The 27,690-nt window shown below is 49.8% G+C and overlaps 1 protein-coding gene across 5 annotated transcripts in view; it reads left to right on the top strand.

Moving 5' to 3' along the window:
- The window catches only part of PDE4C (phosphodiesterase 4C), a 60,718-nt gene extending 33,250 nt beyond the window's left edge, over nucleotides 1-27,468 (top strand). For 4 of the 5 annotated variants that reach the window (XM_043978118.1, XM_043978119.1, XM_043978120.1 and 1 more), the window contains 14 exons: nucleotides 2,079-2,270; nucleotides 3,143-3,179; nucleotides 3,390-3,460; nucleotides 3,552-3,604; nucleotides 5,119-5,231; nucleotides 7,096-7,189; nucleotides 12,971-13,146; nucleotides 14,826-14,924; nucleotides 15,463-15,627; nucleotides 15,947-16,046; nucleotides 19,092-19,246; nucleotides 19,950-20,072; nucleotides 23,767-23,949; nucleotides 24,137-27,468. In XM_043978118.1, the coding sequence (XP_043834053.1) occupies nucleotides 2,079-2,270; nucleotides 3,143-3,179; nucleotides 3,390-3,460; nucleotides 3,552-3,604; nucleotides 5,119-5,231; nucleotides 7,096-7,189; nucleotides 12,971-13,146; nucleotides 14,826-14,924; nucleotides 15,463-15,627; nucleotides 15,947-16,046; nucleotides 19,092-19,246; nucleotides 19,950-20,072; nucleotides 23,767-23,949; nucleotides 24,137-24,661 (2,086 nt within the window). In that variant the 3' untranslated portion in view covers nucleotides 24,662-27,468. Of the gene's footprint in view, nucleotides 1-2,078; nucleotides 2,271-3,142; nucleotides 3,180-3,389; nucleotides 3,469-3,551; nucleotides 3,605-5,118; nucleotides 5,232-7,095; nucleotides 7,190-12,970; nucleotides 13,147-14,825; nucleotides 14,925-15,462; nucleotides 15,628-15,946; nucleotides 16,047-19,091; nucleotides 19,247-19,949; nucleotides 20,073-23,766; nucleotides 23,950-24,136 lie in introns of those variants that run through there. The other variant, XM_043978122.1, reaches the window with a different exon arrangement.
- The last annotated feature ends 222 nt before the right edge of the window (nucleotides 27,469-27,690 follow it).

Here is a 27,690-nt window from a genome sequence, read left to right as displayed (position 1 = left end):
ACACTGACCCATGCCTAGGGTATGCAAATACTGTCACATGCTCTGGTACACACACACACACCCCAACACTCCCTGCAGCCTCTGCTCCTCAGAGACGGTCTTACCACAGGCTGTCCGGGTGGACTGTGGTTTCCGGAGAAGCAGCATAGCCCCTCCCCTCCCCAACCTTGCACTCCAGGCTAGAGGGTAGGGAACAGGATAGGAAGACCAGATCTTTGGAACCCCGAGTCCCCCAAAGGATCCAGTGTTTCTGATGGGGCGGGAGACCTGACTCACCCCCTGTACTCTTCCTTATTCCCCTACCACAATCTTCACACACCCCAGGCCCAGCCGCCCAAGCCTGAGCTCCAGAGACTCAGGGCCTGTGGCCCTGGACTTCTGTGGAGAAGTGGAAGGGAGAGAGGGTAAGGAGAGATGCAGGAGTGGGAGGGCTGTAGGGACAGAACCCTGGGGCAGCACCCCTAAGCTCTTCTGCCCCAGGGCTGGAGAGGGAGGGGACAGAGATTGAAGAAGGCCATGGACTGATGATGAGAAGAATCTCACCCCAAGTTCTGGGAATGCAGGCCTGTCACATCACCTGAGTCGGCCTCGGGGACATTCTCTTGGGGGAAAGGCTCCAGTCTCTGATTCAGATATGCCATCTGTGGGACAGGGGGTGATGGAGAGGAGGGCGGATATCTTCCCTGAGTCTCTGTGTCTGTCAGGCATGATCTTGCCCTTCATACCAGACCTCCTTCGCCCCTTCCTGATACATTTACCACGTGATGTTGTGCCCTCTTGTTTGGGTTAGTGAAGGGAATGACTTCCCTAGACCGCGAGACAACAGGACAAGGACACTGTCTCTCAGCTTTGTCTGTATACAGTAGGCACTTAATACATGTTCACTGCACAATCAACCGATTTCTGGAAAGGAGAACCTTTCATCCGAAGGACTCTCATGGAAGAGGGGACAGATGTGCTCTGCTTGGCCTCAGAGGACAGAACCCAATCACAATGAGGGCAAACTGGACGGTCTTAAGCTCTGCAGGGGAAAACACTAGCTTGGTAGCCAAAGCTATGCCTTACATGGACCTTTTCCCTACAGTAGGGGGCCAGGGAAGAAGCTTATACCCACCTTGGAAGGTAGTGATTTCCCTGTCACTGTAGGTCTTCAAGAAGAGCCCACTTCCATTCAGCAAACATTTGTTAAGCCCCTAGGATGTACCAGGCACTGTGGTAGGCCCTGAGAAGACAGAAAAGAATTAATCCACCTTTGCCCTCTAAATACTTTACATTCTGGAGCAGGGAGTGGGGTTGGAGGTGTCAAGGGTTAGGGCTGGGATGTTATGAAGGGCTTTACTTTGGGGGTATGGGTTGGACTTGTCTTCTGAAGTCTTTTCCAGCTCTAAGCAGCAGGGCTAGAAGAAGCAAGACCTAAGCAGAAAACTTAAGAGAGACATCTCTTTCTGCCTACGACCTTGGCAATGTCCCTTGCCCCTATCTGGCCCTCAGTTTCTTTATTAAAAGGAAGGAAGGAAAGAAAGAGGAAGAAAGAAAGAAAGAAGCTGAAGTAGCTGCTCCCTGAGATCCCATCTGTCTCTAATTCCTGTGATCTTGGGACTTGAACAAGGTCTGGCCTCTCGAGCCCTGTCTTCCTCTCCAGTGAGAGCTTGCGGCCTCTTGGTGACTCATTCCTTCCTTCTCAAGGATGGGTCATCTGGGACCTGAGACAGCCCAGCCCATCTCCTGGATGCAGAGGCTGACTTCCCAAGGCAGGCTCAGGGGGTTGACCCCTGGCTTTAGAGATCAAGGGAAGGTCAGCTAGCCACAAGGTGGAATAATGGGACTGGAGAATTCTGGGAGCTCCAAGCTTGGCCAGCCTGGGCATGTAGCCAGGCCGAGGTCTCGTGAACTTGGAGCTTGGCATGGGGCTCATTCCACACTGGCCATACTGTCTTCATGACCCTGCCAGTGGGGGGGGTCGTCCTGCCAACTTCCACGCCATAGTGAAGAGGGTGGGGGGATGTCTTGGGTAGGAGAACTGTCAGTTGCCTTTGTTCCCTTTTCTTAGCTTCCTATGCTTCTTCCCTTGCCCATAGCTTTGACCTTGAGAATGGCCTGTCTTTGGGAAGGAGCCCACTGGACCCACAGACCAGCCCTGGCTCAGGCCTCGTCATCCAGGGCAACTTTCCTCACAGTCAGAGGCGAGAGTCTTTCCTCTACCGATCGGACAGTGACTATGACCTCTCCCCCAAGGCCATGTCCCGGAACTCATCCATCGCCAGTGACCTGTGAGTACCTCTCTGGGATGGCAGGCAAAGGGTCCTGGTTGCCAAGCCCTTTCTTCCTGGATGTCTTTGTAGGGATGGAGAGAGGACAAAGATCCAAACACCAGAATGCTGAACAATTGTTCAGACCTGGGTTCCAGCCCCAGTTCTCCCAAGGACTCCCTGGGTGTGACCAACCCTTGGCCAGTGACTTTTCCCTTCTGCAAAATGAGGGGACTGGACTTCATGTTCTCCTGCTCCCTTCTGCTCTGGCATGCTGATGCTATCTTATGTGGGACAGATCATAAAGCCACGCTGGATCGGGGGGGGGGGGGCAGTGGGAAGGTGGATATTCCCTGGTGTCGTGGAAGGTAATCAGAGAAGACTTCCTAGAGGAGGCAGAGCAGCACCTAGCTCTTCTTAGCCATAGTCTATTAGCATCTGTTGAATGAATGGCCAAAGTAGGGCAGCTAGGTGGCACAGTGGATAGAGCACCGGTCTTGGAGTCAGGAGGACCTGAGTTCAAATCCGGCCTCAGACACTTAACACTTACTAGCTGTGTGACCCTGGGCAAGTCACTTAACCCCAGTTGCCTCACTAAAAAAAGAAAAGAAAAGGAAAAAAAAATGAATGTCCAAAGTGAGGACTAGTAACTGGAAAGAATGATGGAAGGGAAGTGGAGGGGGGCTATTAAGAAGGAGCATTAGCATTAGGACACAGGTAAGGGCATGAGCATGCTAGTGGGTGTATACACCCTACTCAGCAGCTCAGTAGAGAGAGAATTTCAATGGAGACAAATTGTGGAGAGGCTAGAATGACAGATGCCCACCTAGCCCTCAGTTCTTCCCTTTTTCTTCTTCACTGTGTTCCTTAAAGGGACTTTTGCTCTCTTGCAGACATGGAGAAGACATGATTGTGACCCCATTTGCTCAGGTGGGTACCAGCTTCTTCCCTGGCCCCTACTGTAGGGAAAAGGTGGGGGATAGGAGTATGGAATGAAAATTTCAGTCCCTGGCTCCCCCCAGCTGTTTCTCCCCCAAATAGTCCAGTCCCAGGGGCCAGTTTCCCCCGCCCTGGCTAAGCAGGGACACTGGAGTGGCTCCTCAGGCTGGGCAATTCAGTAAGTGGTGCCTCCCCTCCCAGGTCTTAGCCAGTCTACGAACCGTAAGGAGCAACTTTGCCGTGCTGACTCGACTGCAGGACCGCGTGGCCAAGTGAGCGCGTGCGTGTATGGAGGGGTGGGGGAGGGGCCTTTGGGTCCAACCAGCCTGGCCTGACCCTAAGTTGGTCTTCTGTGTTCCACAGGAGAGCGTCAGGCAGTAACCCACCTTCTGGCTGCCGGGCCCCTCCACTCCCAGGTAATCAGTCAGCAAGCTTAGCTGCTGCATTCTTATTTCCAAGGACTTGGATTCAGAGTCAGAGTATCCTCTGCCATCTCCACCGTCTATTTCCCTAGGCTGGTGGGAAAGCCCTCCCATGTCATTTGTTACTTTTCTCCCTTCTCCCCACCCCAGTCCCCAGCCTTTGGGGCCAGCTACAACTCTCTAAGCAGTGCTTTCCCCATCCCCCTCCAGCTGTGAGCTTTCCCCACAGGGAGAGGGGGGCCATTATCCCCAGCAAGCCCCCAGAGTCCCTTTCCCAGCTCTACCTCTATCTGCCACCTTTACTGTTTGACAACCAAGTAACTTTCTTTTCTTAATTTTTAAAACTGTTCATTGATGTCTTATTTTCACATTAACTAGTCTGAAGTCTAGTTTATTTTCCAATATATATTTTATTTATTTATTCCAATTTATCCCAATACATATATTTTTTCCAATATATCCCTTCTCCCACTTCCACTCCAAAAGCCTCCCTTACGTCTAACAGAAAGGGAAAAAGAGATCAACTGAGCACAAGTAACCGACCCATCCACCAAGTGTGATTTCAGGCCCATTTCCAATAGTGACTTGGAAATAGGGTCTGAACTCTGGACTCAAAAGTAATCGATGCTAATTTGCATGTAGTTGGCAACAAGTTCAGGAATATGGTAGAATAGGGAGCAGGTTCTTATAGTGTCAGAGGTTCTAGGAAGAACCTTAGGGCAGAAAATGGCAAAGCTAGAAGGAACCTTAGAATAGGAAGTCAGAGCTAGGAGGGCAGCAGGGAGGGCCCTTAGAACCCAGGATGTCAGAGCTGGGAGGGCCCTTAGAACACAGGATGTCAGGGCTGGGAGGTCCCTTAGAACCCAGAATGTCAGAGCTGGGAGGGCCCTTAGGACATGTAATGTGAGAGCTAGGAGGTCCCTTAGAACCCAGGATGTCAGAGCTGGGAGGGCCCTTAGAACCCAGGATGTCAGGGCTGGGAAGACCCTTAGGACACAGGATGTCAGGGCTGGGAGGGCCCTTAGAACACAGGATTTCAGGTCTGAGGGGGGAAAATCTCAGAGAGATCATCTACATATGGGGACACCAAGGCCCAGAGAGCTTAGATGACTTGCCAAAGGGCCCCCACCAAGTCAGTGGCCAAACAAGGAGTCAGCCCCAGGCCTCCTGAGTTCCATGACACCATACTGCCACAGATCATTTATTTAGTCCAGATGCTTTACTCTTCTAAAAGAACAAACAGAAGTCTTGGCCACTTCATGTTGGGGTGGAGTTTGAACCCAGTTCTCTTGACCCCCAAGTCCAGTGTACCTCGTTTCCTTTCATCTCCTGGAGCTAGAGGAACAGATGAAGAAAGGCAGATGCCCTCACTTTGCCCGTATAACTCCATACCCTTATTGCTTCACTGAGTCAGGTGGGGGGGAGCTGCCTGCCCTCAGTCCTAAGTCCCCGAGCTGCTTGGGCTGATCTGAGAGACCAGTGAGTGACCTGCAGGTTCCCTCCCTCAGAGGATGCCTGCCAGAAGCTAGCCATGGAGACCCTGGAAGAGCTGGATTGGTGCCTGGACCAGCTGGAGACCCTGCAGACCCGGCACTCCGTCAGCGAGATGGCCTCCAACAAAGTGAGTCAGTGCCCACTTCCCCTGGGAGCATGGGTCAGAGGGCTGGGGTCCCGACCTGCCGCCCCCTCAGGGCCTGTGATGAACAGACTCATGGAATGGGCCTATAAAAATAGAGAACAGCAGACCCACTAATCGCCTTAGAGCACAGCGTGTTGGAGAATCTACCTCCCCCAACTCCAACCCCCGCATTTACAGATAGGGAAACTGAGGCCAAGCCAATTAGTAGCTGAGCTGGGACTAGAACTGTGGTCCATCTACTCTCCAACACAGGGCTTTTCCCCTCCCCACCACAGTTGTGAGGGCCTAGCCGTTCCTCAGCCCCCGCCCCCTTCCTGTTTGCTCCGCAGATGTGTTCGTGGTCGGCCAGGCACAGCTGGCTCTGTGCGTCATTGGCCTTTTCTCCCCATCCCTCTGAAGTAGATTTAAAAACCCAACCGACAAAGAAACAAGACCTCCCTGGCTAAACCCAGGCGGGCTGGGCCTGGCATCCCTCAGAGCCCAGAAGGCAGCCTCTGCTGCCTGGTGGGGAAGGGGGGAGGCAGGGACAGGGAGGTCACTTCTGACAGTGTCTGGATGGTTCTGTGTCTATCCTTCCTCCAAATCTGTGTGTGGTAAGGTAGGAGGATGGGCTAATCACACACACACAAACACACACACCCACACGCATGTACACACATGCACATGCAGCAAACCCAATGCCTGAAAATCCAGAAATCCATTTGAAAGATGAACTTGCAAAGGAATTCAGTCAAGCATAAAATTTACTTTGAGAAGAGACTCAATTTACATGGGCATTTGCTTTAAATACCAATTTGTTGTCCAAAGTGAAGTCCACCCCACAAGATTGTTCCCGCTGGCACTGGATGCAGCTTCTGGGGGCCAGGGAGCGCCCACAAGGCCTGACTGACCATTCTCCCCATTTTCCCCATCCTGGCCAGGATGCCTGAGGCCACGCACTACAGGGAAAAGAAAAGAGAGCTTGTGTTATATGGGGTGCTCTCTACCCCCTGGATGTCGTAGTGGGGCAACCGACATTATTCCCCAAAATGGGAGTGGGGAAGGAGAGTTGTGTTAGGTGGGGGAAGCCCTGTTATTTCTTCAGAATCCTCACAGGGAAGGGCATAGGTGATGAGGGAGAGGGAATTAGATCTCTGGAGTAGGCTGTGAGAACCTTTGGTACACTTGATGTCAGAGCTGGGCAAGATCTTAGAATTATTGAATGTCAGAGGTGGGAGAGCCTTTAGAACCCAGAATATCAGAGGTGGGAAGGCCCTGAAAACAGAGAAGGTCAGAGCTGGGAGGGCCCTTAGGAGACAGAAGGTCAAAGCTGGGAGGTCCCTTAGGAGACAGAAGGTCAGAGCTGGGAGGGCCCTTAGAACACTGGATGTCAGAGCTGGGAGGGCCGTTAGGACACAGATATCAGAGCTCAGAGGAGTCTTGGAGGCCAGTTAGTAGAGACCACTCATCTTACAGAGGAGAAGAAAAGGTTTTTGGCAGGGTGAAGACAGGAGGGAGTATCAGCATGGTGGTACTTTCCCTAGGCTCCAGTCCTCCATCACCCAGATATCAGTCTCCCTTTCTCTTCCTCTCTAAGAGGAAACTGAGGCTCAATCCCATCTGGGGCAATCCCCTCAGACAAGCCCATGAATGGGATTGGGTTAGAACCCAAGCCCCCTAGCACCCTGGCTTCTCTACAAAGGGGATATTCTTCTCTTCCTTTTCTGGACATGAGGTTTCCAGTGACTGTAGACTCTCCCATTGGAATTACAGGAAAATGTAATTGGGGTTGGGGTGATATTGGAGTTAGAGGGAAGAGGGGACCCCAGGCCTCGTGGGGAATCTACATCTTATTTTCTCCCCACAGTTCAAGCGGATGCTTAACCGGGAGCTGACTCACCTGTCAGAGACCAGCCGTTCTGGAAACCAGGTGTCTGAGTATATCTCTCGGACTTTTCTGGGTGAGTGGACCTCCAAGGGTGCTAACCTTGGGGAAGATGGGGGGAGGCTTCAAGTGCCAAGACATGTGGAGAGAGGCGCCTCACCTCTGTGAGTCTCGGTTTCATTATCCATAAAATGGAAGAGTTAAACCCGTTGGGCTTTCTAGCCCTAAAATAAAATCCATGATAGTATGATCAAAGATAGCCTAGAGGAGACTGGGTGAGAGGAGACTCAGAAACTGAAATGAGGACCCAGAAGTGCAGGAAAGACAATGGCTCGCTTTGGTGCTTGTTGGCTTGGGGCAGGTGGGGATTCGGGTCAGGAACTCAGAAGAAAGAGCAAGGCTTGAGGTGGGGATGAAGTCCCCAAGAAGGGCTCCTCACTGAAGTCAATAAGCTCGCCAAAGGGAAGGGAGAATGATAGAAGTGAGAGCTGAGCCAAGGTCATTGGGGGACCTCTGGCTGGAAGGGCTCAAGTGGAGGGGAAGGAGGAGCCAGGGGGAAGGAGGAAGAAGAGAGGAGGAGGAGAGACGAGAAGGGAACCAGAAAGGGGGCCGCTTTTGAAGCCAAGAGAGGAAGGTGAATCCTTATAGGGAGGAGATGCCCCACCATGTCAGAAGATGCTAAGAGGTCAGGAAGGAGGGGAGGAGGAAAGAATGCTCATGCTGCCAATCTGTGCTGAGGTCAAGCTTCAGACCTGGATCTTCCAAGCCGAGAGCTCTGCCCAGTGTCCCAGCCCAGTGTTGTATAGTGGACAGAGCCCTGAACTTGGAAGACCTCAGGCACTAGCTGTGTGACCCTGGGCAAGTCATTGAGGGTCTCTTTCTAGGAGTTTGGCCATGGAGAGGAGGAGAAGTCTGGGGCAATAGCTCAAGCGGTTGGCAGAGACTCGTGAAGGGTTTCTTTTTGGGGGGGCAGGGCAATGAAGGTTAAATGACTTGCCCAAGGTCACACAGCTAGTACGTGTCAAGTGGCTGGGGCCAGATTCGAACTCAGGTCCTTCTGAATCCAGGGCTGGTGCTTTATCCACTATGCCACCTAGCCCCCCCCCCCCCCGTGAAGGTTATTAAGGACGGGGAGGCCTCAAGCATGTTGGTAAGTGGTAAGGCAGGGGAATGATTGAGGGGACAAGCTGCCATGAGAGAAAGAAGGGAATGGGACCTACGGCACAGGTTGGCCTTGGTGAGAAGGGCCACCCCTTCTTCTGAGACTGGATCACAAGGAAGAATGGGGATAACATCAAGGGGATCAAAGGGGAAGAGGAGATTGTGATAGATGGCCTCACCATGAAGTACAAGGTCAGCATGATCTCCTGCTAAGAGGGAATCTCCAGGCCTGAGTTCTCTTCTGAACTCTGACCCTGGGCCCCCAGAATCCTGGTTAGACATCTCCACCCGGATGTCCCACAGGCTTCTCAGACTCAGTCTGCCCAAAGCAGAAATGGATCATCCTCCCTTCTAGACCCAGACCTAGCTCTGGAGGGAATACTCTCAGCCACCCAGGTGTACAGCCTCAGAGTCCTCCTGGGCCCTTCATCTTCCATGTCCACTTCATGGCCAGGACTCTTCAATCCTCCCTCCACAACCTTTGCCCTTCTTTCCACTCATGACCACAAAGCTAGCTCGGGTCCTCGTTCATTGCTTCTCACCTGATCTATGATGAGAGAGGAAAAAGAGACAGGGACAGAAAATAGGAGCAAGAAAGAAGAAACGAGGCAGAGGCAGAGGAGAGGATATTTTGTATTAAGCACTAGCTGTAGGCAATGATCCAATATAACCCTGAAGGGCTTATGAAAATTGCAATCCATCTACAGAGAAAGAAATGATAGGGGCAGCTAGGTGGCGCAGTGGATAGAGCACCGGCCCTGGAGTCAGGAGTACCTGGGTTCAAATCCAGCCTCAGACACTTAACACTTACTAGCTGTGTGACCCTGGGCAAGTCACTTAACCCCAATTGCCTCACTAAAAAAAAAAAAAAAAGAAAGAAAAAAAAAAGAAATGATAGTATCTGAAAACAGATGGAAACACATTGAAATTTTTTTGTTTGTTTTTGATAATTCCTTAATCTGAAGTTTTGTTTTTTGACTGTTTTCTCTCACAACCTAGCTAATGTGGTATTGTTTTCCATGACTACTCATGTAGAACTTATTTTGAATTTCTTGAGTTCTTGTGGGTGGGGGGTGGGAAGGGAGGGAGGAACAGAAGTTGGAACACAAAGTTATTTTTTGTTGTTTTTTTTAATTAATAAAGTATTTTATTTTTTTTTTCGTTACATGTAAAGATAGTTCTCAACTTTTGTTTATACAAGCTTTACAATTTCAGATTTTTCTCCCTCCCTCCCCTCCCTCCCCCCTCCCCTAGACAGCAGGTAATCTGATATAGGTTATATATATATATACACACATAATAACATTAAACATATTTCTGCATTAGTCATGTTATAAGAGAAAAAAATCAGAGCAATGATGAAAAACCTCAAAATAGAAAAAAAACAACAGCATCAAAAACAAAAGAGATAGTATGGTTCATTCAGCATCTATACTCCGCAGTTCTTTTTTTTTTTTCTTGGATTTGGAGATCCTCTTCCATCACGAGTTCCCTGGAACTCTTCTGTGTCATTGCATTGGTGAGAAGAATATAGTCCATCGCAGTAGATCAACACTCAATGTTGATGATACTGTGTACAATGTTCTTCTGGTTCTGCTCATCTCACTCATCATCAGCTCACACAAGACCCTCCAGGTTTCTCTGAACTCCTCCTGCTCATCATTTCTTACAGCACAATAGTATTCCATGAACACAAAGTTTTTTAAAAAATTGATGTCAAAATTTGTTTTTACATATATTTTGGAAAATAAAATTCTAATTGAGTGAGATGAGCAGAACCAGAAGAACATTGTACACAGTATCATCAACATTGAGTGTTGACCTACTGTGATGGACTATATTCTTCTCACCAATGCAATGGTACAGAAGAGTTCCAGGGAACTCGTGATGGAAGAGGATCTCCAAATCCAGGAAAAAAAAAAAAAAAAGAACTGTGGAGTATAGATGCTAAATGAACCATACTATCTCTTTTGTTTTTGATGCTGTTGGTTTTTTTTCTATTTTGAGGTTTTCCATCATTGCTCTGATTTCTTTTCTCTTATAACATGACTAATGCAGAAATATGTTTAATGTTATTATGTGTGTGTATATATATAGATATAACCTATATCAGATTACCTGCTGTCTAGGGGAGGGGGGAGGGAGGGGAGGGAGGGAGAAAAATCTGAAATTGTAAAGCTTGTATAAACAAAAGTTGAGAACTATCTTTACATGTAACAGGAAAAAAAATAAAATACTTTATTAATTTAAAAAAATAAAATAAAATTCTATTCAGAAAAGACAGGGGAAAAAATAAAAAATAAATTAGAAATTAAGCACTTGCTGTATGCCAAGCACAATGCTAAGCACTGAGGATTCAAAGACGGGGCTGGTAGCAAAGGCAACTGTCAATGAGGTGGAGGGTCTGGGAGAGAGTTGAGGCTAAAGTGAAGTGATGGGGGCTAGGACCCCTCATGAAATGGCATTCTAGGCTAGGGACTTACCGATCAGGGGCGCCTCTTAACTGCTGTCCCAGCTCGCCTCATCTCCAGTCTGTCACCCAAGCAACTGCCAAAATCATCTTCTTAAGGCCTGACCAGGTTATTCCCTTCCTCAAAAATCTTCACTGGGTCCCTCTAGGTTGCTTCTAGGCCAAAAATACAAATTCTTTGGCCTGGTATTTAAGACCTTTCCCAATCTGGGTCCCACTAATGTTTCCAGGATAAATTCTTAGCAGTCCCCATCACAAAGTCTACATTCAGACCATTTCCCAAATTCAGCAGCTTATGGTGTCTCCTATCTCTGTGTCTCCGCACAGGCTGTTCGCCTCGCCACTCTTTCTCTGCCTTGCAGAATCCTTCTTATCCTTCAGGTGTTGTCTCCTCTCTGATGCCTTCCTGGATTCCCTTTTTTTCCTCAAATTACCTTTGTATTTCTTGTATGTTGCAGAATAAAAGTAGCTCAAAGAAATGCGAGATATGCAAATTTAGAGATCTCTCCATCCTGAATGTTCATACAAGCTATTCATGCTTGACGTGTAGAAGAGCCTTCTGAGCATTGGTGCTGACTTCATGATGTCATTTTGGTCCCCTTCAGGCATGAAGGACAAACAATAATCTCTTATATGTGTGCACACCTATGTGTTATATCTCTCCTGCTTTCTGAAGTAAATAGGGCCCCCAAGAATAGGGACCCAGAGGATTAGTCGTAGGCCTACAGTTGGAACGGACCACAGAGGCCATTCATTCCAGTCCTCTCATTTAACAGATGAAGAAACTGAGGTCCTGAAAGGTTAACAATTTTTGTCTCTGTATCCCCAGCACCTAGTACCATGCACTTGGAAGTCACTTGGTAAATATAGAATGGAATGGAATCTGGGCTCTGAGGAGTTGAGTTCAGGTTGGACACTGTCCATCAATCCACGCAAGCATTTACTATGTGTCTACAACATTCCTGGCACCTGCTGGCCTAGGTACTGGAGAGACAAGACAAAAATGGAACAATGCCTGTCCTCAAGGACACATACACAATAAAGTGTACACAAAACTGATATGGGATAAAATCTGGGGAGGAGAGCAGTAGCTGGCAGGGGTAAGGCCAGAAAAGGCTTCATAGAGAAAGAGTTACTGGAGCAGAGTTTAGCATCTCACTAGGTGCAGCAAGACCAGGTGGGTGGATACTAGGGGGCACCATAGTGCACAGACCAGAGTTCAAAATCCAACCTCAGACACTTATGAGCTGTGGGAGACCCTGGGCAAGTCTTTTAGCCTCTATCTGCCTTGGTTTCCTTTTCTGAAAAATGGGAATCAAAATAGCACCTACCTCTTGTGAGGATTAAATGAGAGAATATTTGTAAAGCACCCTGCTAGCTATTATGACTGGTTAATAGAGTAAGAAAAGAGAAATAATATGAACTAAAGTGGGAAAGACTGGGTAGAATGAAACCAAAAAGATTATATTTGATCCTAGAGGTAATAGGGAGCTACTGGAGTTCATAGGAGGTAACAGTTACACTTGTGCTTCAGGGAAATTACTTAGGCAGTTGTGTGAAAGAAGGAATGGAGAGGAAGGAATGCAGGCAGTAAGACCCAATTAAGAGCCTATTACAGGGGCAGCTAGATGGCGCAGTGGATAGAGCAGCGGCCCTGGAGTCAGGAGTACCTGAGTTCAAATCCGGCCTCAGACACTTAACACTTATTAGCTGTGTGACCCTGGGCAAGTCACTTAACCCCAATTGCCTCACTAAAAACAACAACAACAACAACAACAAAAAAGCCTATTACAGGAGGGGCGGCAGCTAGGTGGCATAGTGGATAGAATACCAGCCCTGGATTCAGGAAGACCTGAGTTCAAATCCGACCTCAGACACTTGACACTTACTAGCTGTGTGACCCTGGGCAAGTCACTTAACCTTCATTGCCCCCCCCCCAAAAGAGCCTATTTCAAGAGGTTGGGGGATGGTAGGGGGAGGGGCCTCAGATGTGGAACATGGCAGATTTTGTCAGATTTTTTTTTTAGTGTCTTAATTGTTTTTGCTGATTTAAAAAAATATTTGTTATAAAGGATACTTGGAGGGAGGGGAATGGATGTAATGGTAAATGTAAGCCATGTAAAAACAAACTAACTCAATCAAAATTTATCTGAAGACGGCGTTACAGTGGTAACAGGGGATGCCCAGGTGCTCACCCTGGACCACACACCTACTTCCTTCCTTCAGATAAGCAGCATGAGGTGGAACTCCCCTCCATGCCGGCGAAGGAGAGGGAGAAGGAGGAGGAGGGGCCGATGTCTCAGATCAGCGGCGTTCGAAAACTGACGCACGGTTCCAGCTTCTCAGCAACCGCCATTCCAAGATTTGGTGTTAAGACCGACCATGAAACACTACTGGCGAAGGTGTGTTGGGCTGGGGAGAAGGGTCATGGTCCCTTGGGTGCTGTGTGCTCCCAAATCCTTCCAGTCCCAACGTTCTCCCAAGAGACTCTATAAAAGGAAGAGCCCAAAGTCACTGGCTAGTAGCAGGTGAAGTGCAGGCCAGGAAGAGCCTGCCTTGCATCTCAGGGGGTCAGATTATAGGCAGGCAGGGAACTGGACCAGGAAGCCTCCTCTCCCTCCTCTGTGGGGCAACTCTCTCTGCTAGGGTAGAGTTGCCAAATGTAGTGGTCAGAGCCCTGAAGTTGGAATCTGAGTTTGAATCCCTGTTTTCCACCTTATGTACTTAATGTGACCTGAGGCAGATCATTCGCTTAACTTCTCTGGGCCTCAGTTTCTCCATCTGTGAAATAAAGGTATTGGACTAGATCTCTAATTGTTTTTTGGTTTTTTGGGGGGGGGCAGTGGGGGTTAAGTGACTTGCCCAGGGTCACACAGCTAGTAAGTGTCAAGTGGCCGGATTTGAACTCAGGTACTCCTGAATCCAGGGCCGGTGCTCTATCCACTGTGCCACCTAGCTGCCCCCAATTCATTGGGTTTGTTTTGTTTTGTTTTTAAATTAATAAAGTACTTTTTTTCCATTACATGTAAAGATAGTTCTCATCTTTTGTTTATACAAGCTTTACAATTTCATATTTTTCTCCCTCCCTTCCCCCTCCCCTAGACAGCAGGTAATCTGATATAGGTTTTATATATATATGTGTGTGTGTGTGTGTGTGTATACATATATACATATATATATATACATATACATATATACACATAACATTAATCCTATTTCTGCATTAGTCATGTTATAAGAGAAAAAATCAGAGCACTGATGAAAAACCTCAAAATAGAAAAAATCAACAGCACCAAAAACAAAAGAAATAGTATGGTTCATTCAGCATCTATACTCCACAGTTCTTTTTTTTTTTTCTTGGATTTGGAGATCTTCCATCATGAGTTCCCTGGAACTCTTCTGTACCATTGCATTGGTGAGAAGAATATAGTCCATCACAGTAGATCAACACTCAATGTTGATGATACTGTGTACAATGTTCTGGTTCTGCTCATCTCACTCATCAGCTCACGTAAGAACCTCCAGGTTTCTCTGAACTCCTCCTGCTCATCATTTCTTAGAGCACAATAGTATTCCATTGTATTCATATACCACAACTTGTCCAGCCATTCCCCAATTGATGGGCACCCCCTCAACTTCCAATTCCTTGCCACCATGTAAAGAGCAGCTATAAATATTTTTGTACATGTGGGTCCCTTTCCCCCTTCCACAATTCATTGTTTTTTAAATCTCTCTCACCTCTGTCTGTCTGTCTGTGTCTCTGTCTCTCTGTCTCTCTCTATTTCTATCTCTGTCTCTCTCTCTATCTCTGTATCTCTCTGTCTTTCTATCTCTGTCTCTGTTTCTGTCTCTCTTTCTCTCTCTTTGTCTCTGTGTGTCTGTCTCTCTGTCTTTGTCTTTCTCTGTCTCTTTCTGTCTTTCTCTGTCTCTGTCTTTCTGTCTCTGTATCTGTGTGTCTCTGTCTCGGTGTGTCTCTGTCTCGGTGTGTCTGTCTCTGTATCTCTCTCTCTCACACACACATACACACACACACACACACACATGCACATCTCTCTCTCTCTCTCTCTCTCTCTCCCGCCAGGAGCTGAAAGACACAAACAGGTGGGGTCTGGATGTATTCAAGGTAGCTGAGCTCTCTGGGAACCGCCCGCTGACAGCCATCATGTATAGCATCTTTCAGGTATGGGCCCTTGGACTTGCTCTACCTCCCAGTGGCCTTGTCCCTTCCTCACCTAGTCTTTGTGTCAGCTCTGAGCTCTCTAGACCCAACTCCCTTCCTGTGTAGGAATCCCTTCTCCTACCTCCGCCCTCACAAGCCCTCATCTAGTCTCAGTCTGAATAATTCCAGGGATTGGGAGCTCATTCTCTCTTGAGACAATGCAGAACATTGGGATCACCAGTGGCGACAATTTCTTAAGTGGTTGTTACATATGGGTCCCTATCTATAGATTTAAACTTGTGCAGTCCGGGCATGGGCTGAGTGCTGGCTGGACTCAGGATCCTGGTGCCTGGACCTCTCAGCCCTCATGCAAGGCCTCAGTTTTCTCATCTCTCACACGAGGGCTTCAGACCCCTTGAGCTCCACAATCCCCTCCTGTGATTCTGTGACCTTTATGGGTCTCAGTTTCCCCATCTGTAAAATGGGAAATTTGGACCAGCTGATCTCTAGGGACCTTCCAACTCCAAAACCTCTGACTCAGTTTTCTTTCCACATCCAGGAACGGGACCTGCTAAAAACCTTCCAAATCCCGGCAGACACCCTGGTCACCTACCTGCTGACACTGGAGGATCATTACCATGCTGATGTGGCCTATCACAACAGCATCCACGCAGCAGACGTGGCCCAGTCTACCCATGTGCTCCTGTCCACCCCAGCGCTTGAGGTTCGGGTACAAGGGGCAGGGGGAGCCCGGAGCCCAGCCTGAGTGAGCCAGCTCCTGAGGCCACTAAGATCCTATTTAGCACAGGGTGGGGCAAATAGATGCTTAATAAATGCTCATCCCCTCCCTTACTCCCAGCTTGTCCCTGGGCCCAGCTGGGACAGAGGCCCCAGAACTAGAGAGGGCAGAGGGGACCCCGGCCTAGCTGTTCTGGTGGCCCTGGGCACTGCTTTCACACATCTGGATTCCACAGTGCGTTTGGGTTCTCTCCCTGTCCATTCCCCGCCATCGCCCCTGCCAATAACCCTGTATCTGTCTCAAGGCTGTCTTCACCGACCTGGAAATCCTGGCCGCCATCTTCGCCAGTGCCATCCATGACGTGGATCACCCCGGGGTCTCCAACCAGTTTCTGATCAACACCAGTGAGTGGGGGCTGAGGCTGGGCCCCAAGGCAGCCCAAGACCCTAGAACAAGTTTGGGCCTAGGTTGGAGAGGAGAGGGGAGGAGAAGGGACACCTGGAGCCCAGGAAGAAACTGCCCTTCCCCGTGACACCTAAAGAGCTCTGGGCCAGGGACTGGAAGCCCTGGGTTTGAGTTTTAGATCTGCCTCTGGTTTGCTGTGTGACCACGGGAGAGTTCCTTCCCTTCTCTGGGTTTTGTGGGATTGTAGGATTTCAAGGTGGAAGGGATCTCAGAGATTGTGCTGCTCAATACACATAGGGAGAAACTGAGGCTCACTGGTGAACACTATGCCAGCCTGGCTTTTAGCCTCCATAAAATAAGGAGGTTCAGACTAGATGTTTTCGACAAATTGGGCTACTCCACTTCCTCCAGACAGCCCCACAGCTTTCCCCACTTCGTGCCTTTTCTCATGTCATTCCCTCCTGGTCTCTGCCTGTCCAATTCTGACTTGTCATTCAAGGCCTAGCTTCAAGGCCTCCTTCACCAGGAGGCCTTTTGTGATCTCCCCAGATGGAGGGTCCTCCAAAGCATAGGAGGCAAACACACACCTCCCAGTGTAGCCCCAAACAGATTAAAATGTAATTGGGGGGGCAGCTAGGTGGCGCAGTGGATAGAGCACCGACCCTGGATTCAGGAGGACCTGAGTTCAAATCCGGTCTCAGACACTTAACACTTACTAGCTGTGTGACCCTGGGCAAGTCACTTAACCCCAATTGCCTCACCAAAACCAAAATATAATTAGGGGCTCAGCTAGGTGGCATAGTGCTTAGAGAGCCAGACCTAGAGTCAGGAGGCCCCGAGTTCAAATCCAGGCTCTGACCCTTACTAGCTGTGTGACCTTGGGCAAATCACTTAACCCTGATTGCCTCAAAAAATATATATATATAATTGGGAAATACTGAATAACATAAATAAAAACACAGTAAAACAATGTTACATTTTATAACTAAGTCAATCCGCAGCCCCAGGGCTGCTTCTGTGTGGATTTGTGGTCTCCTCATTTCTCTTTGAGTTTGATACCCCTGAGTTGGACCCCCTTGGTCTGTCCTCCATAATAGGTCTATGTGGCCTTGTCTTGGTTACCCCTCCCTCACCACCCCCAGCCTGGGTGAGCTCCCAGGCAGATGGGACCACGTCTTGTCCATCTTTGTCTGTCCGTCCGAGCGGCCCACTCCAGAGCCATGCACATGTATTGTTAGACCTGGAAGAAACCTTAAAGCATAGAGGAAAAAGTAGCATAGAGGATAGGGACCAGACCCGCAGAGCCTCAGTTTTCCCATCTGTAAAATGAGAGGGCTGGACCACAGCTCTAAATCCTTTGTTCTCAGTTCCATTGGCCCAGGAAGCTCCCAGGTGAGGTGGGCAGAGGACATCTAGAACCCTGTGTGGTTAAGTGACCTTCTAAGGTCAGGAGCAGGACCTGGGTCTTGCAGATCCTAAGGCTGGCTCTGTGTTCACATTCCATGCTGCTTCTGATAATAATAACAGTAACAGGGGGCAGCTAGGTGGTGCAGTAGATAAAGCACCAGCCCTGGGTTCAGGAGGACCTGAGTTCAAATCCAGCCTCAGACATTTGACACTTACTAGCTGTGTGACCCTGGGCAAGTCACTTAACCCTCATTGCCCCGCCAAAAAAACCAAACAAACAAAAAAAACCCACAAGACGATAATAACAGCAAGGACAGGAGACATCTCTGTAGTGCTTTTACAGTTTGCACAACACTTCCTCACAACAATCCTGTGGGGTAGGTAGTGCAGATGTGTCTATTTTATGGATAAGGAAACTGAGGCTTAAAGTGGTTAAATAACTTGCCCATGAACACATCATCATCAACCTATCTTATATGGCATTTTGAGGTTTACAAAGTGCTTTAAATATATCTCATTTGGCCCTCAGAATAATCCAGGGAGGCAGGTGCTATTTGCTGCTGCTGCTGTTGTTCATTTACTCCTATCTGACTCTTTCACCAGCCCATTTGGGGTTTTATTGGCAAATATACTGAAGTGGTTTGCCATTTCCTTCTCCAGTTCATTTTACAGATGAGGAAACTGAGGCAAACAGGGTGAAGTGACTTGCCTAGGGTCACACAGGTAGTAAGTGTCTGAGGCCAGATTTGAACTCAGGTCCTCCAGATTCCAGGCCCAATGCTCTATCCCAGCTGCCCCTAGGTGCTATTATTGTCTCCATTTTAAAGATGAAGAAACTGAGGCTGGGAGAGGTTGAGGTGACCTGCCTTTGGTCACACAGTTAGTAAGCATCTGAGGCAGAATTCAAACTCAGGTCAGAGTTGGAGACACGGAGACCTGGGTTCAAATCCTACCTCTGACACCTCTGTGACCCTGGGCAAGTCCCTTTAACCCCTACATATTATGTTACATAATTATCCAAAGCTTTATATATTTTTGGTTAATAATTGCACAATAATTCTAGATGATCACAAACACTATTTTGTTGGTAAAGTCTTTCCCTCAAAAGGCCTCAGTGACCTAGCACCTTAAGAGAACTGTTGCCAACTTGTATCAGGGAGGGTGTTTCCACAGCGTTGGAGTGATTTGGGGCAAGTTCTCTGGACCAAACCAACAGCAATGATAACAGTAAAAGTAATCGATCACCTTTAAGATTTACCCCCAGCAGGGGCAGCTAGGTGGCACAGTAGATAAAGTACCAGCCCTGGATTCAGAAGGACCTGAGTTCAAATCCAGCCTCAGACACTTGACACTAGCTGTGTGACCTTGGGCAAGTCATTTAACCCTCATTGCCCCACCCTCCCAAAAAAAAAACACAAAAAGATTTACCCCCAGGGAATGATAGGACATTCCCAGCCCCATTCAAGGAAAATTGAGGCTCAGAGAAAGGAGTAGACTTACCCAAGGTTACACAGCAAGTTAGTGGTGGGATCGGGGACCCGAATTTGAGTCTCCAGGCTCCCCGCCCCAGGCCCTGAGCGCCAAACCTTGCTGGATTGGTAACGCTGGCGCCCCTGTACTGCCCCCACATGTCTCAGACTCGGAGCTGGCCCTCATGTACAACGATGCTTCCGTTCTGGAGAACCACCACCTCGCCGTGGGCTTCAAGCTGCTCCAGGAAGACAATTGTGACATCTTTCAGAACCTGAGCGCCAAGCAGCGGCAGAGCCTGCGCAAGATGGTCATTGACATGGTGAGAGGGCCTGGGGCGGGGAGGGCGGCTGACAGAGCCCAGCTTGGGTGGGCCAACGGACCCCGACACAATCCCGTGCCATCTCTGCCGCTCAGTGTCTCCATCCATAGGAAGGAAGACCCTCCCAGCCCTGAGCACCTGATTTCTGTGTTCTCAGGGCATTCCGGGCTCCAGCAGTCTGGATTCTAAGGGCCCTCCTAGCTCTGATGTTCTTCATTCTGTGTTCTAAGGACCCTCCTAGCTCTGATGTTCTGTGTTCTAAGCACCCTCCTAGCTCTGGAATTCTGTGTTCTTTGTTGTAAGGGCCCTCCTAGCACTGGTGTTTTTGTGTTCTGTGTTGTAAGGGCCCTCCTAGCTCTGATGTTCTGTGTTCTAAGGGTCTCTCACAGCTCTGATGTTCTATGTTCTATGTTCCAGGAGCCTTCCCAGCTCTGACATCCTGTGTTCTAAGGGCCCTCCCAACTCTAACCCTGTGTTTTCTATCCTAAGGACCTCTGGCACATTCTTTCCGCTGATGGCCCTCCCAGCTCTGTGGCGCTGTCTTGTTGAGGTTAAGAACACTGGAAAGCTACCAGGGCCCCTTGCTAGAGCCGGATCTAGGAGAGGAAACTGCTGCAGCTCTGTGGGGCCCAGCCTGCACCAGGAGCCTGGGCCTGGGCCAAACTAAGGCACCACTTCTCCCTATTCTGCCCTCCCTTGGCAGGTGCTGGCCACGGACATGTCTAAACATATGAACCTGCTGGCCGACCTGAAGACCATGGTGGAGACAAAGAAGGTGACGAGCTTGGGTGTCCTGTTGCTGGACAACTACTCCGACCGGATCCAGGTGGGCAGCCATCCCAGCGGCCTCAGCCCTTCCCCTCCCACCCCTGCCCCTGCCTTCATGCCCGAGAGGGATCACATTTGTTCTACTTGGCCCCTGAGGGCAGGAGGAGGAGTGGGGAGTTACAAGGAGGCAGGTTTTAGAGAAAGGTGAGGATGGGGCAGCTGGGTGGCACAGTGGATGGAGCACCAGCCCTAGAGTCAGGAGGACCTGAGTTCAAATCCGGCCTCAGACACTTGACACTTACTAGCTGTGTGACCCTGGGCAAGTCACTTAACCCCAATTGCCTCACCCCCCCCCAAAAAAAAGCGAGGAAAGCCTTCATAATGAAAGCTGGACCCCAAGAAAGTAGACCTCCCTGTGAGGTGATGAGCCCCCAGGTATCCAGGGTCTTCAGACAGACTCATTTGGCCAGCAAGTATTTATTATGTGCCTACTGTGTATACCAGGCACATTACTAGGCCCCAAGGATATAAAGACAAAGACAAAGTCCCCTTCCATTCTAGTGGGAGAAAAAATAAACATGTATGTGTATAAAGAGAGAAATCTGTGTGGCATAGATAGATTTTTGTTGTTCGGTTGTTCTCAGCCATGCTCCTCTTCGTGACCCCATTTGGGGTTTGGCAAAGATACTGGAGAAGTCTGCCATTTCTTTTTCCAGCTCATTTTACAGATGAAGAAACTGAGGCAAAGAGGGTTAAGTGACTTGCCCAGGGTCACACAGCTACTAAGTGTCTGAGGCCAGATTTGAACTCAGGACGATGAGTTCCTGATTCCAGGTCTGGCACTCTATTCACTGTGCCACCCAGACGCCCTGCAGAATAATATGCTTATATATTTATTAACTCATATACTTATATATATTCTCTATATATAATATATAAAAATATATAGATATAGATATATACTTAAATACCTTATATGGCCACTAGGCAGCACATTGGATAGAGTGCCAGGCCTGGGGTCAGGAAGATCTGAGTTCAAATCCAGTCTCAGACACTTACTAGCTGTGTGACCCTGGGCAACCCCGATTGCCTCCCAGAAAGGGAGGAGTTGGAGAAGGCTTTGTGTGCAAGCAGGGCTTTAGCTGAGACCTGAAGGAAGCTGGAAGAAGGAATGAAGAGAGAGCATTCCAGGCAGGGGGGACAGCAGGAGAAGGTAACCAGAGTTGGAAGATAGCTCGTGTAAGGAACTGTAAGGAGGTCAGGGCCACTGGACCACAGAGTACATGGACTAAGAAGACTGGACAGGGAGGGAGAGACCAAGTTATGAAGGGCTTTGGAAGCCAAACAGAGGATTTTCCATTTGAGCCTAGGGGTGATAGGGAGCCACAGGAGCTTATTGAGTGAGGGAGAGGAGGAGGTCTGACATTAGGCCTGAACGTTAGGAAAATCACTTTGACATTTGAGTGGAGGGTGGCCTAGTGTGGGGAGAGCCTGGAGGTGGGCAGCCCCACTAGCAACCTATAGCAATAGTCCAGGCATGGGGCAGCTAGGTGGTGCAGTAGATAAAGCACCAGCCCTGGATGCTTTATATAGATCTATAGATATCTATGTGTAGATCTATCTATCTATCTATCTATCTATCTATCTATCTATCTATCTATCTATCTATCTATATTTCTATAGATATATGTATGTAGATATAGATAGATATATATATAGATATCTGTAGATAAGTTTCTGTTTAATCCCAGGAGCCACTGAAGTTGATAGAGTAGGAGAGTGAAATGACCAGATCAGCATGTAAGGAAAATCATTTTGACAGCTGGGTGGTGTAGGCTGACATCTACTTGTTGGGGATGTGGAGAAGGGATTCCTATTCACCCAGGGATTGGAGCAGATGACCTCTAACGTCACTTTTTTGTTTGTTTGTTTTTTCAAAGCAATGAGGGTTGCCCAGAGTCACACAGCTAGTATGGGTCAAGTGTCTGAGGCCAGAATTGAACTCAGGTCCTCCTGAATCCAGGGCTGGTGCTTTACTGTACCACTTAGCTGCCCCCAAAGGTCACTTCCAACTCTGGGATTCTGTTGCCTTGCCAAGTGAGCCAGGGCAATGGTTAGCGCCAGATGGATGGAATCCTGCTAGGGGACCCAGTTCTTGGTGCCTTTTATTTCTCCCAACTACTTTCCCATCCGTTATCTTGCTGCTGGTTCCTCAGGTCAGCCCCCTGGGAAGGGGGGAGGAGCTATTTGGGAAGCTGCAAGACAGGTATATAGGTTCCCAGTTGGATGGACTTCAGCCCAGAAAAGTTAAGTGACTACCCCAAGGTCACACAGAAGGGCAAAGTCGGAAACAGTACTAAAATCCAGGTATCTCCTGATAACTGCACCCTGTGCTCTGCTCACACCACTGAGCTACCTTCATGGCTTTTCTCCTGAATACTGACAGAGGGTAGGTGGGTGCAGAGCCCTGGGCATGGAGTCAGGAAGACCTGACTTCCAGTCCAGACTTGGGCACTTACTATCAGTGAACCCTAGGCAAGTCATTTAACCTCTGTTTGCCTCATTTTCCTGAACTTTAAAATAGAGATAGAGCACCTGCCTCCCAGGGAGGGGGTTGTAAGGATGAAGTGAAATAATATTTGTAAGAAGCACCTCAGAGTAGACACAATAGAAATGCTCATTCTCCTCCCTTCCCCATGGGCACCTTTGCTGCTGCAGCAGCTGCTGTTTTAACCGCGGTAATTGTAAGTCAAATGTATGTCCCGGGGTGGGGGGTCCAGCAACCCCCACTCTCTCAATGAGGAACCAGAGGTTTCTTGTCTGGGCTCATTGCCTGAGACAGGGTTCTCACTGGCACTGCTTCTCATCACTTCTGTTGTTGCTGCTGCTGCTGCTGTTTATGTTGCTCTTGTGGTTGTTAATCTGAGCCCTTGATTCCACTGTCAACCAGTCAGCAACCATCTCTTAAGCATCAACAACCCACCCAAGATCTGGGCAGTGTGTTGGGAACACAAATACAAGCTCACGTTCTAATGGGGGAAAGACAAAAATCTTAAAAGGAGGAGGAAGAGGTAATTAGGTGGCGCAGTGGATAGAGCACTGGCCCTGGATGCTGGATGAGTTTAAATCTGGCCTCAGACACTTGACACTTACTAGCTGTGTGACCCTGGGCAAGTCACTTAACCCCAATTGCCTCACCAAAAAAAGAAGAAGAAAAAGAAGATCAGTGGGGTAGGGAGGTGCCCAAGAGAAAGTCTGGAAGGTCTGGAATGGGCCATTCCTGCGCTGGGGACTTTCCTTACAGTGAGGATTCTAGGGGGAATCATCCAATCAGAGGAAGGGCTCAAAGGGACAGCATGTCCGTACTTTCTGTGTGAGAAGGCCCCAGGAAGGGTGGGCTTCCAGGGGAAGGAGAAAGGCCCCTGAGGCCGAAGTGGGTGCTGAGGATTTCAGAAGAGATCCCCTCTGCCAATTCTGGCTGGCATCTGCCTTGTAACTTAAAGGGTCAGAGTTTGCCTGGGACCCTGAAAGGCTGAGATTTGACCTTAGTCCTGCCCAGGGCTTCTGAATGCCAACAGCAGGGACTTGAACCCAGGTCTCAGTGACACAGCACCTCACTGTTATTTAAATAGTATTGTTCTTATCATCATATGGTGGGGGGAGGGGAGTAGTGCAGGGTCCAGCCAGTCAGAGAAGGCTGTTTGACCTTGACTGGGTCCCTGCCCTCTCTTGGCCCCCACCTGCCCCCTCAGGTCCTGCAGAACATGGTGCACTGTGCCGACCTCAGCAACCCCACCAAGCCCCTGGAGCTGTACCGCCAGTGGACAGATCGGATCATGGTGGAGTTCTTCCAGCAAGGAGACCGGGAACGAGAAAAGGGCATCGAGATCAGCCCCATGTGTGATAAGCACACAGCCTCTGTGGAGAAGTCCCAGGTTAGAGTGTTCCCTCCACAGAGGGAGGGATGGGTACCCATGCTGCCTTGCCGCAGGAGATGCCCAAGTTGGGTCTAACATGGCCCTGTCCCTGCGATGGTCATGGGCTTCGGGGGGCGGGAGAGGCTTTGCAGGGAGGGGTACAGTCGGGGGCCCCCCTGCCAACATGGTCAACCCCTCTCCCCAGGTGGGTTTCATTGACTACATCGCCCACCCGCTGTGGGAGACCTGGGCTGACCTGGTACACCCAGACGCGCAGGAGATCCTGGACACTCTAGAGGACAATCGAGAATGGTACCAGAGCATGATTCCGAGGAGCCCAGACAGCAGCAGAGGGGGTGGCCCGGAGGCCCCCCTGGCCAAGGGGGGTGGGGCTGCTGACAAGTTCCAGTTCGAGCTGACCCTGGAAGAGGAAGACGGAGAGCTGGACTCGGAGGCCGAAGGGCCCGGGAGCCAGGCCGAGGAAGGGGAGGAAGAGAACAGCAGCAGCGACTCCAAGACGCTGGCCACGGATGACTCGGAATCAGCTGAGGTGGAGCCGCCGTCTCCCGAGGAGGAGGCCAGGCCCGAGGGGGAGAGGAGGCGGCCCCAGGAGCCTGTGGCCCTGGACAATGAGAGGACGCTGACCCAGGCCAGGCCCAAGAGCCTGCAGGAGGGCGACGGCGCTGTGGATCACGAAGGCAACCTGACGCTCTACCCCCTGGGAACGTAACGGGCACGGCTGCCCTCTCCCCTCCAGGCCCGGAACCACTTCCCACACAGGACTTGGGGTGGGGTGGGAGGGATTATATCCATAAATCCCCCTCCCAACTCTCCCCTCTCCCCCCTCTGTGATCCCCCCAAACCCCTGATCCAAACAACTAAAAACATGAGAAAACATCCCAGAGCTGGGGCCCAGAGTAGAGGTGGGGTGCTTGGTCTAGATCTGGCCAGTCTCCTGGCATCACTACAGTTCCCCAGAGCTAGGGGAAAGATGGAAGGAAGTCAGGTGGCTGGAGTCCCTTGGGTGGGAGGAAACAGCCTTTGAGACTGCGGAAAGAAATTGAAAAAAGAAAATGAAAAATAGCTTTCTAACACAGCCATCCAGCATTGGGATGAGCTGACTTAAAAGGAAGTGAGCCTCCCTGTCTGGTGGAGGTATCCAAGCAGATAGAATCTAGAAGTCAGATTTCTGCTTAGGGGATGAGTGGCCTTCTTCTTCAGCAGGGCCAGGGGGTCCTAGGAGGCCTCTGGATCCGTTTTCCTCAGCTTGTAAAAAAATATGGGTTGAATCTCAGAGGCCCTTTCCAGTTCGAGACCCTATAATCAAGATGGTTTCGAACCCTGGCCTTAGAAAGTTTGGCCCTTGCCCTGTGTGTTGGCCCTTCCCGCCAGCTCGTGGCCCTCTGCCAACATCTGGATAGCTGAGAGTAGCTGGTGCCTTCCATGGAGGAGCCATGAAGGGCACTGTCTGCCCATTGGTGAGGACCAGGTACCCTCCCTCAGTGCACAGCCCCTGGGACAGGAGAAAGAGTGGCTCACCCCCAAGAGCTCTGTCTTAAGGACCTGGGCTGTTCCCGACCTCCCCCAACCCCCCCCCCCTGCAAAGGCGAGAAAAATGGGCCATTGAGGAAGAAGTGGGAACAGGGTATATTGGGGAGGGAGGGGAGAAAGGAAGTCTCTGGGAGCTGGAGTTCAGCCCAGTGTTGGGAACTTTCTAAGCACCAAGGCTGGTCAAGAGTGGTACGGGACAGAGTGAGCTCTCAGTCACCCGAGGCCTTCAAGCAAAGGCCGGGTGATTGCCAGGGATATTGTAGAGGGGGTTCCTGTTGGAGGGTCCAGGGGACTAGACTCCCGCAAACCCTCTCTGCTTCTGAGACACTGAGTGCTTTTGCCCAGAGGTGAACCCCCACTGGGGCCCAGACCAGCACTTCTCCCTTTCCAGACTATTTCTAGGTGCAGGCCCCAACTCCAGCCTTCTGCTCCCCCCAACCTAAGTGGGGGAAGGGGGGAGGGGAGAGAAGACACGGCCAGCACAAAAGGAACTGCAATCCTCCCCCACCTTCCCTCCTGCTCCCCACGGGTGGGCGGAGTAGAGCCTTGGACACTGCCGTTTAATTTATTTTGACACTGGCTCACATGATTTTAAGATTTTTTTGTAGCTCACTTTTTTTTAAAGTAAAGACTTGGACACACACACACACACACACACACACACACACACACACACACACACACACCTCTCCAGGCGCTTAGCCAGGGAGGATCCAGGCTGTGGGGTGCTGACTGTTCAGACTGGCCTTTCCCCAGGACTGAGGGGAAGGGGAAGGGTTGCTTGCTCCAGTGAGTGGGATCCCCTGGTTGGGGGGGAAAGGTATGCCTTTTGGTGTAGTGGGCATGTTAGGAGGCCTGGGTTCTAAGCCTAGCTCTGCCCCTACCTCACTGTGTATCTTGGGCAAGCCATCTCCTCTCTGGTGGCCTCAGTTTCCCCAACTATAAAATTGGGGAGACCAGGTTCAACTAGATTTTCAAGTTTTCTCATGCCTCTGACATGTCCTAAGGTCCCTCCCAGCTCTGACCTTCTGGGTTCTAAGGGCCCTCCCAGCTCTGACATTCTCTGTTCAAAGGGCCCTTCTCAGTTCTACAATTCTGTGTTCTATGTTCTAAGCTCTCTCTTAGCTTCAACATTGTAATCTATGTTCTAAGATCCTCCCAGAATTGTGTTCTGTGTTCTAAGGTCCTTCCTAGCATTGTGTTCTGTGTTCTAAGATCCTCCCAGCATTGTGTTCTGTGTTCTAAGGTCTCTCCTAGTGTTGTGTTCTGTATTCTAAGATCCCCCCCAGAATTGTGTTCTGTGTTCTAAGATCCTCCCAGCATTGTATTCTGTGTTCTAAGGTTCCTCTCAACATTGTGTTGTGCTCTAAGTTCTTCGTTCTGTAATCCTAAGAATGACACCTAAGCTCCCTGTCCTGTCTCTCTCTCACCCTTGTGTTTCTTCCTTGGGACTTCTCAAGTCCAGGCTGGCCACTACTGAGATTCCTCAGGTCTCCAGAAGCCACAGTCCTAGAGTGAGGGGAGGTGAGGTGAGGTGAGGTGAGGTGGGCCTGGCCTGGGGTCTCAGTGAAGGGCTTTTCCTTCCTTCCCTTTCCACTCCTCCCTAGGTCTACGCCTCTCTGGCCAGGACCGACACCCCCCACTGTCTTGGGAGACTAAGAGGGAAGGGGAAGAAACTTTGATCCTAAAGGAGCCAGTTGGTGGTTGGGGAGGATGGTGTGGCCTGGACCACTGTAGGGCTCTGGTTATGGGCTTGGGGAGGCCACCCCAAGCAGGTGCATCTGTTCTGGCCTCCCCCATGGCTCTGCCTGGTGTGGTGGGGTAAGGTGGGGACCACCATTCCACCGGGCTCAGCAGAGAGACCTGAGGAGAGAGTCCCCTCCCATCCCCCAAACACCCACCAGCCTCATTACCTGTCCTGGCTGCTTTTCCACCTATTGTGTGTAAGGTAGACTTCAGATAAAAACAAAATCTTTGACAGCCTGACTGTGTGTGTGTTTCTGTCTGTCCCTGTGCATCTTGGTCTGTTTTCACACCCAGTCAACCTCACATTGTCCAAAGCCAAGCACAAACCTACCAGTGCAGTTCAGCAAACATGTATGAAACACCTACTATGTGCAAGGAACATCCCCATTAGCCAAAGAGCCCCCCCCATTCTCCCTCAGCATGTTAGGAGAAAAATCCCTGGATTGGAAGGTAGAGGACAAG

This window comes from Dromiciops gliroides, chromosome 1, assembly GCF_019393635.1.
Source record: "Dromiciops gliroides isolate mDroGli1 chromosome 1, mDroGli1.pri, whole genome shotgun sequence".
Classification (NCBI taxonomy): domain Eukaryota; kingdom Metazoa; phylum Chordata; class Mammalia; order Microbiotheria; family Microbiotheriidae; genus Dromiciops; species Dromiciops gliroides.
The sequence above is the reverse complement of the archived record's forward strand: the minus strand, read 5'-3'. Positions and strand labels throughout refer to the sequence as shown.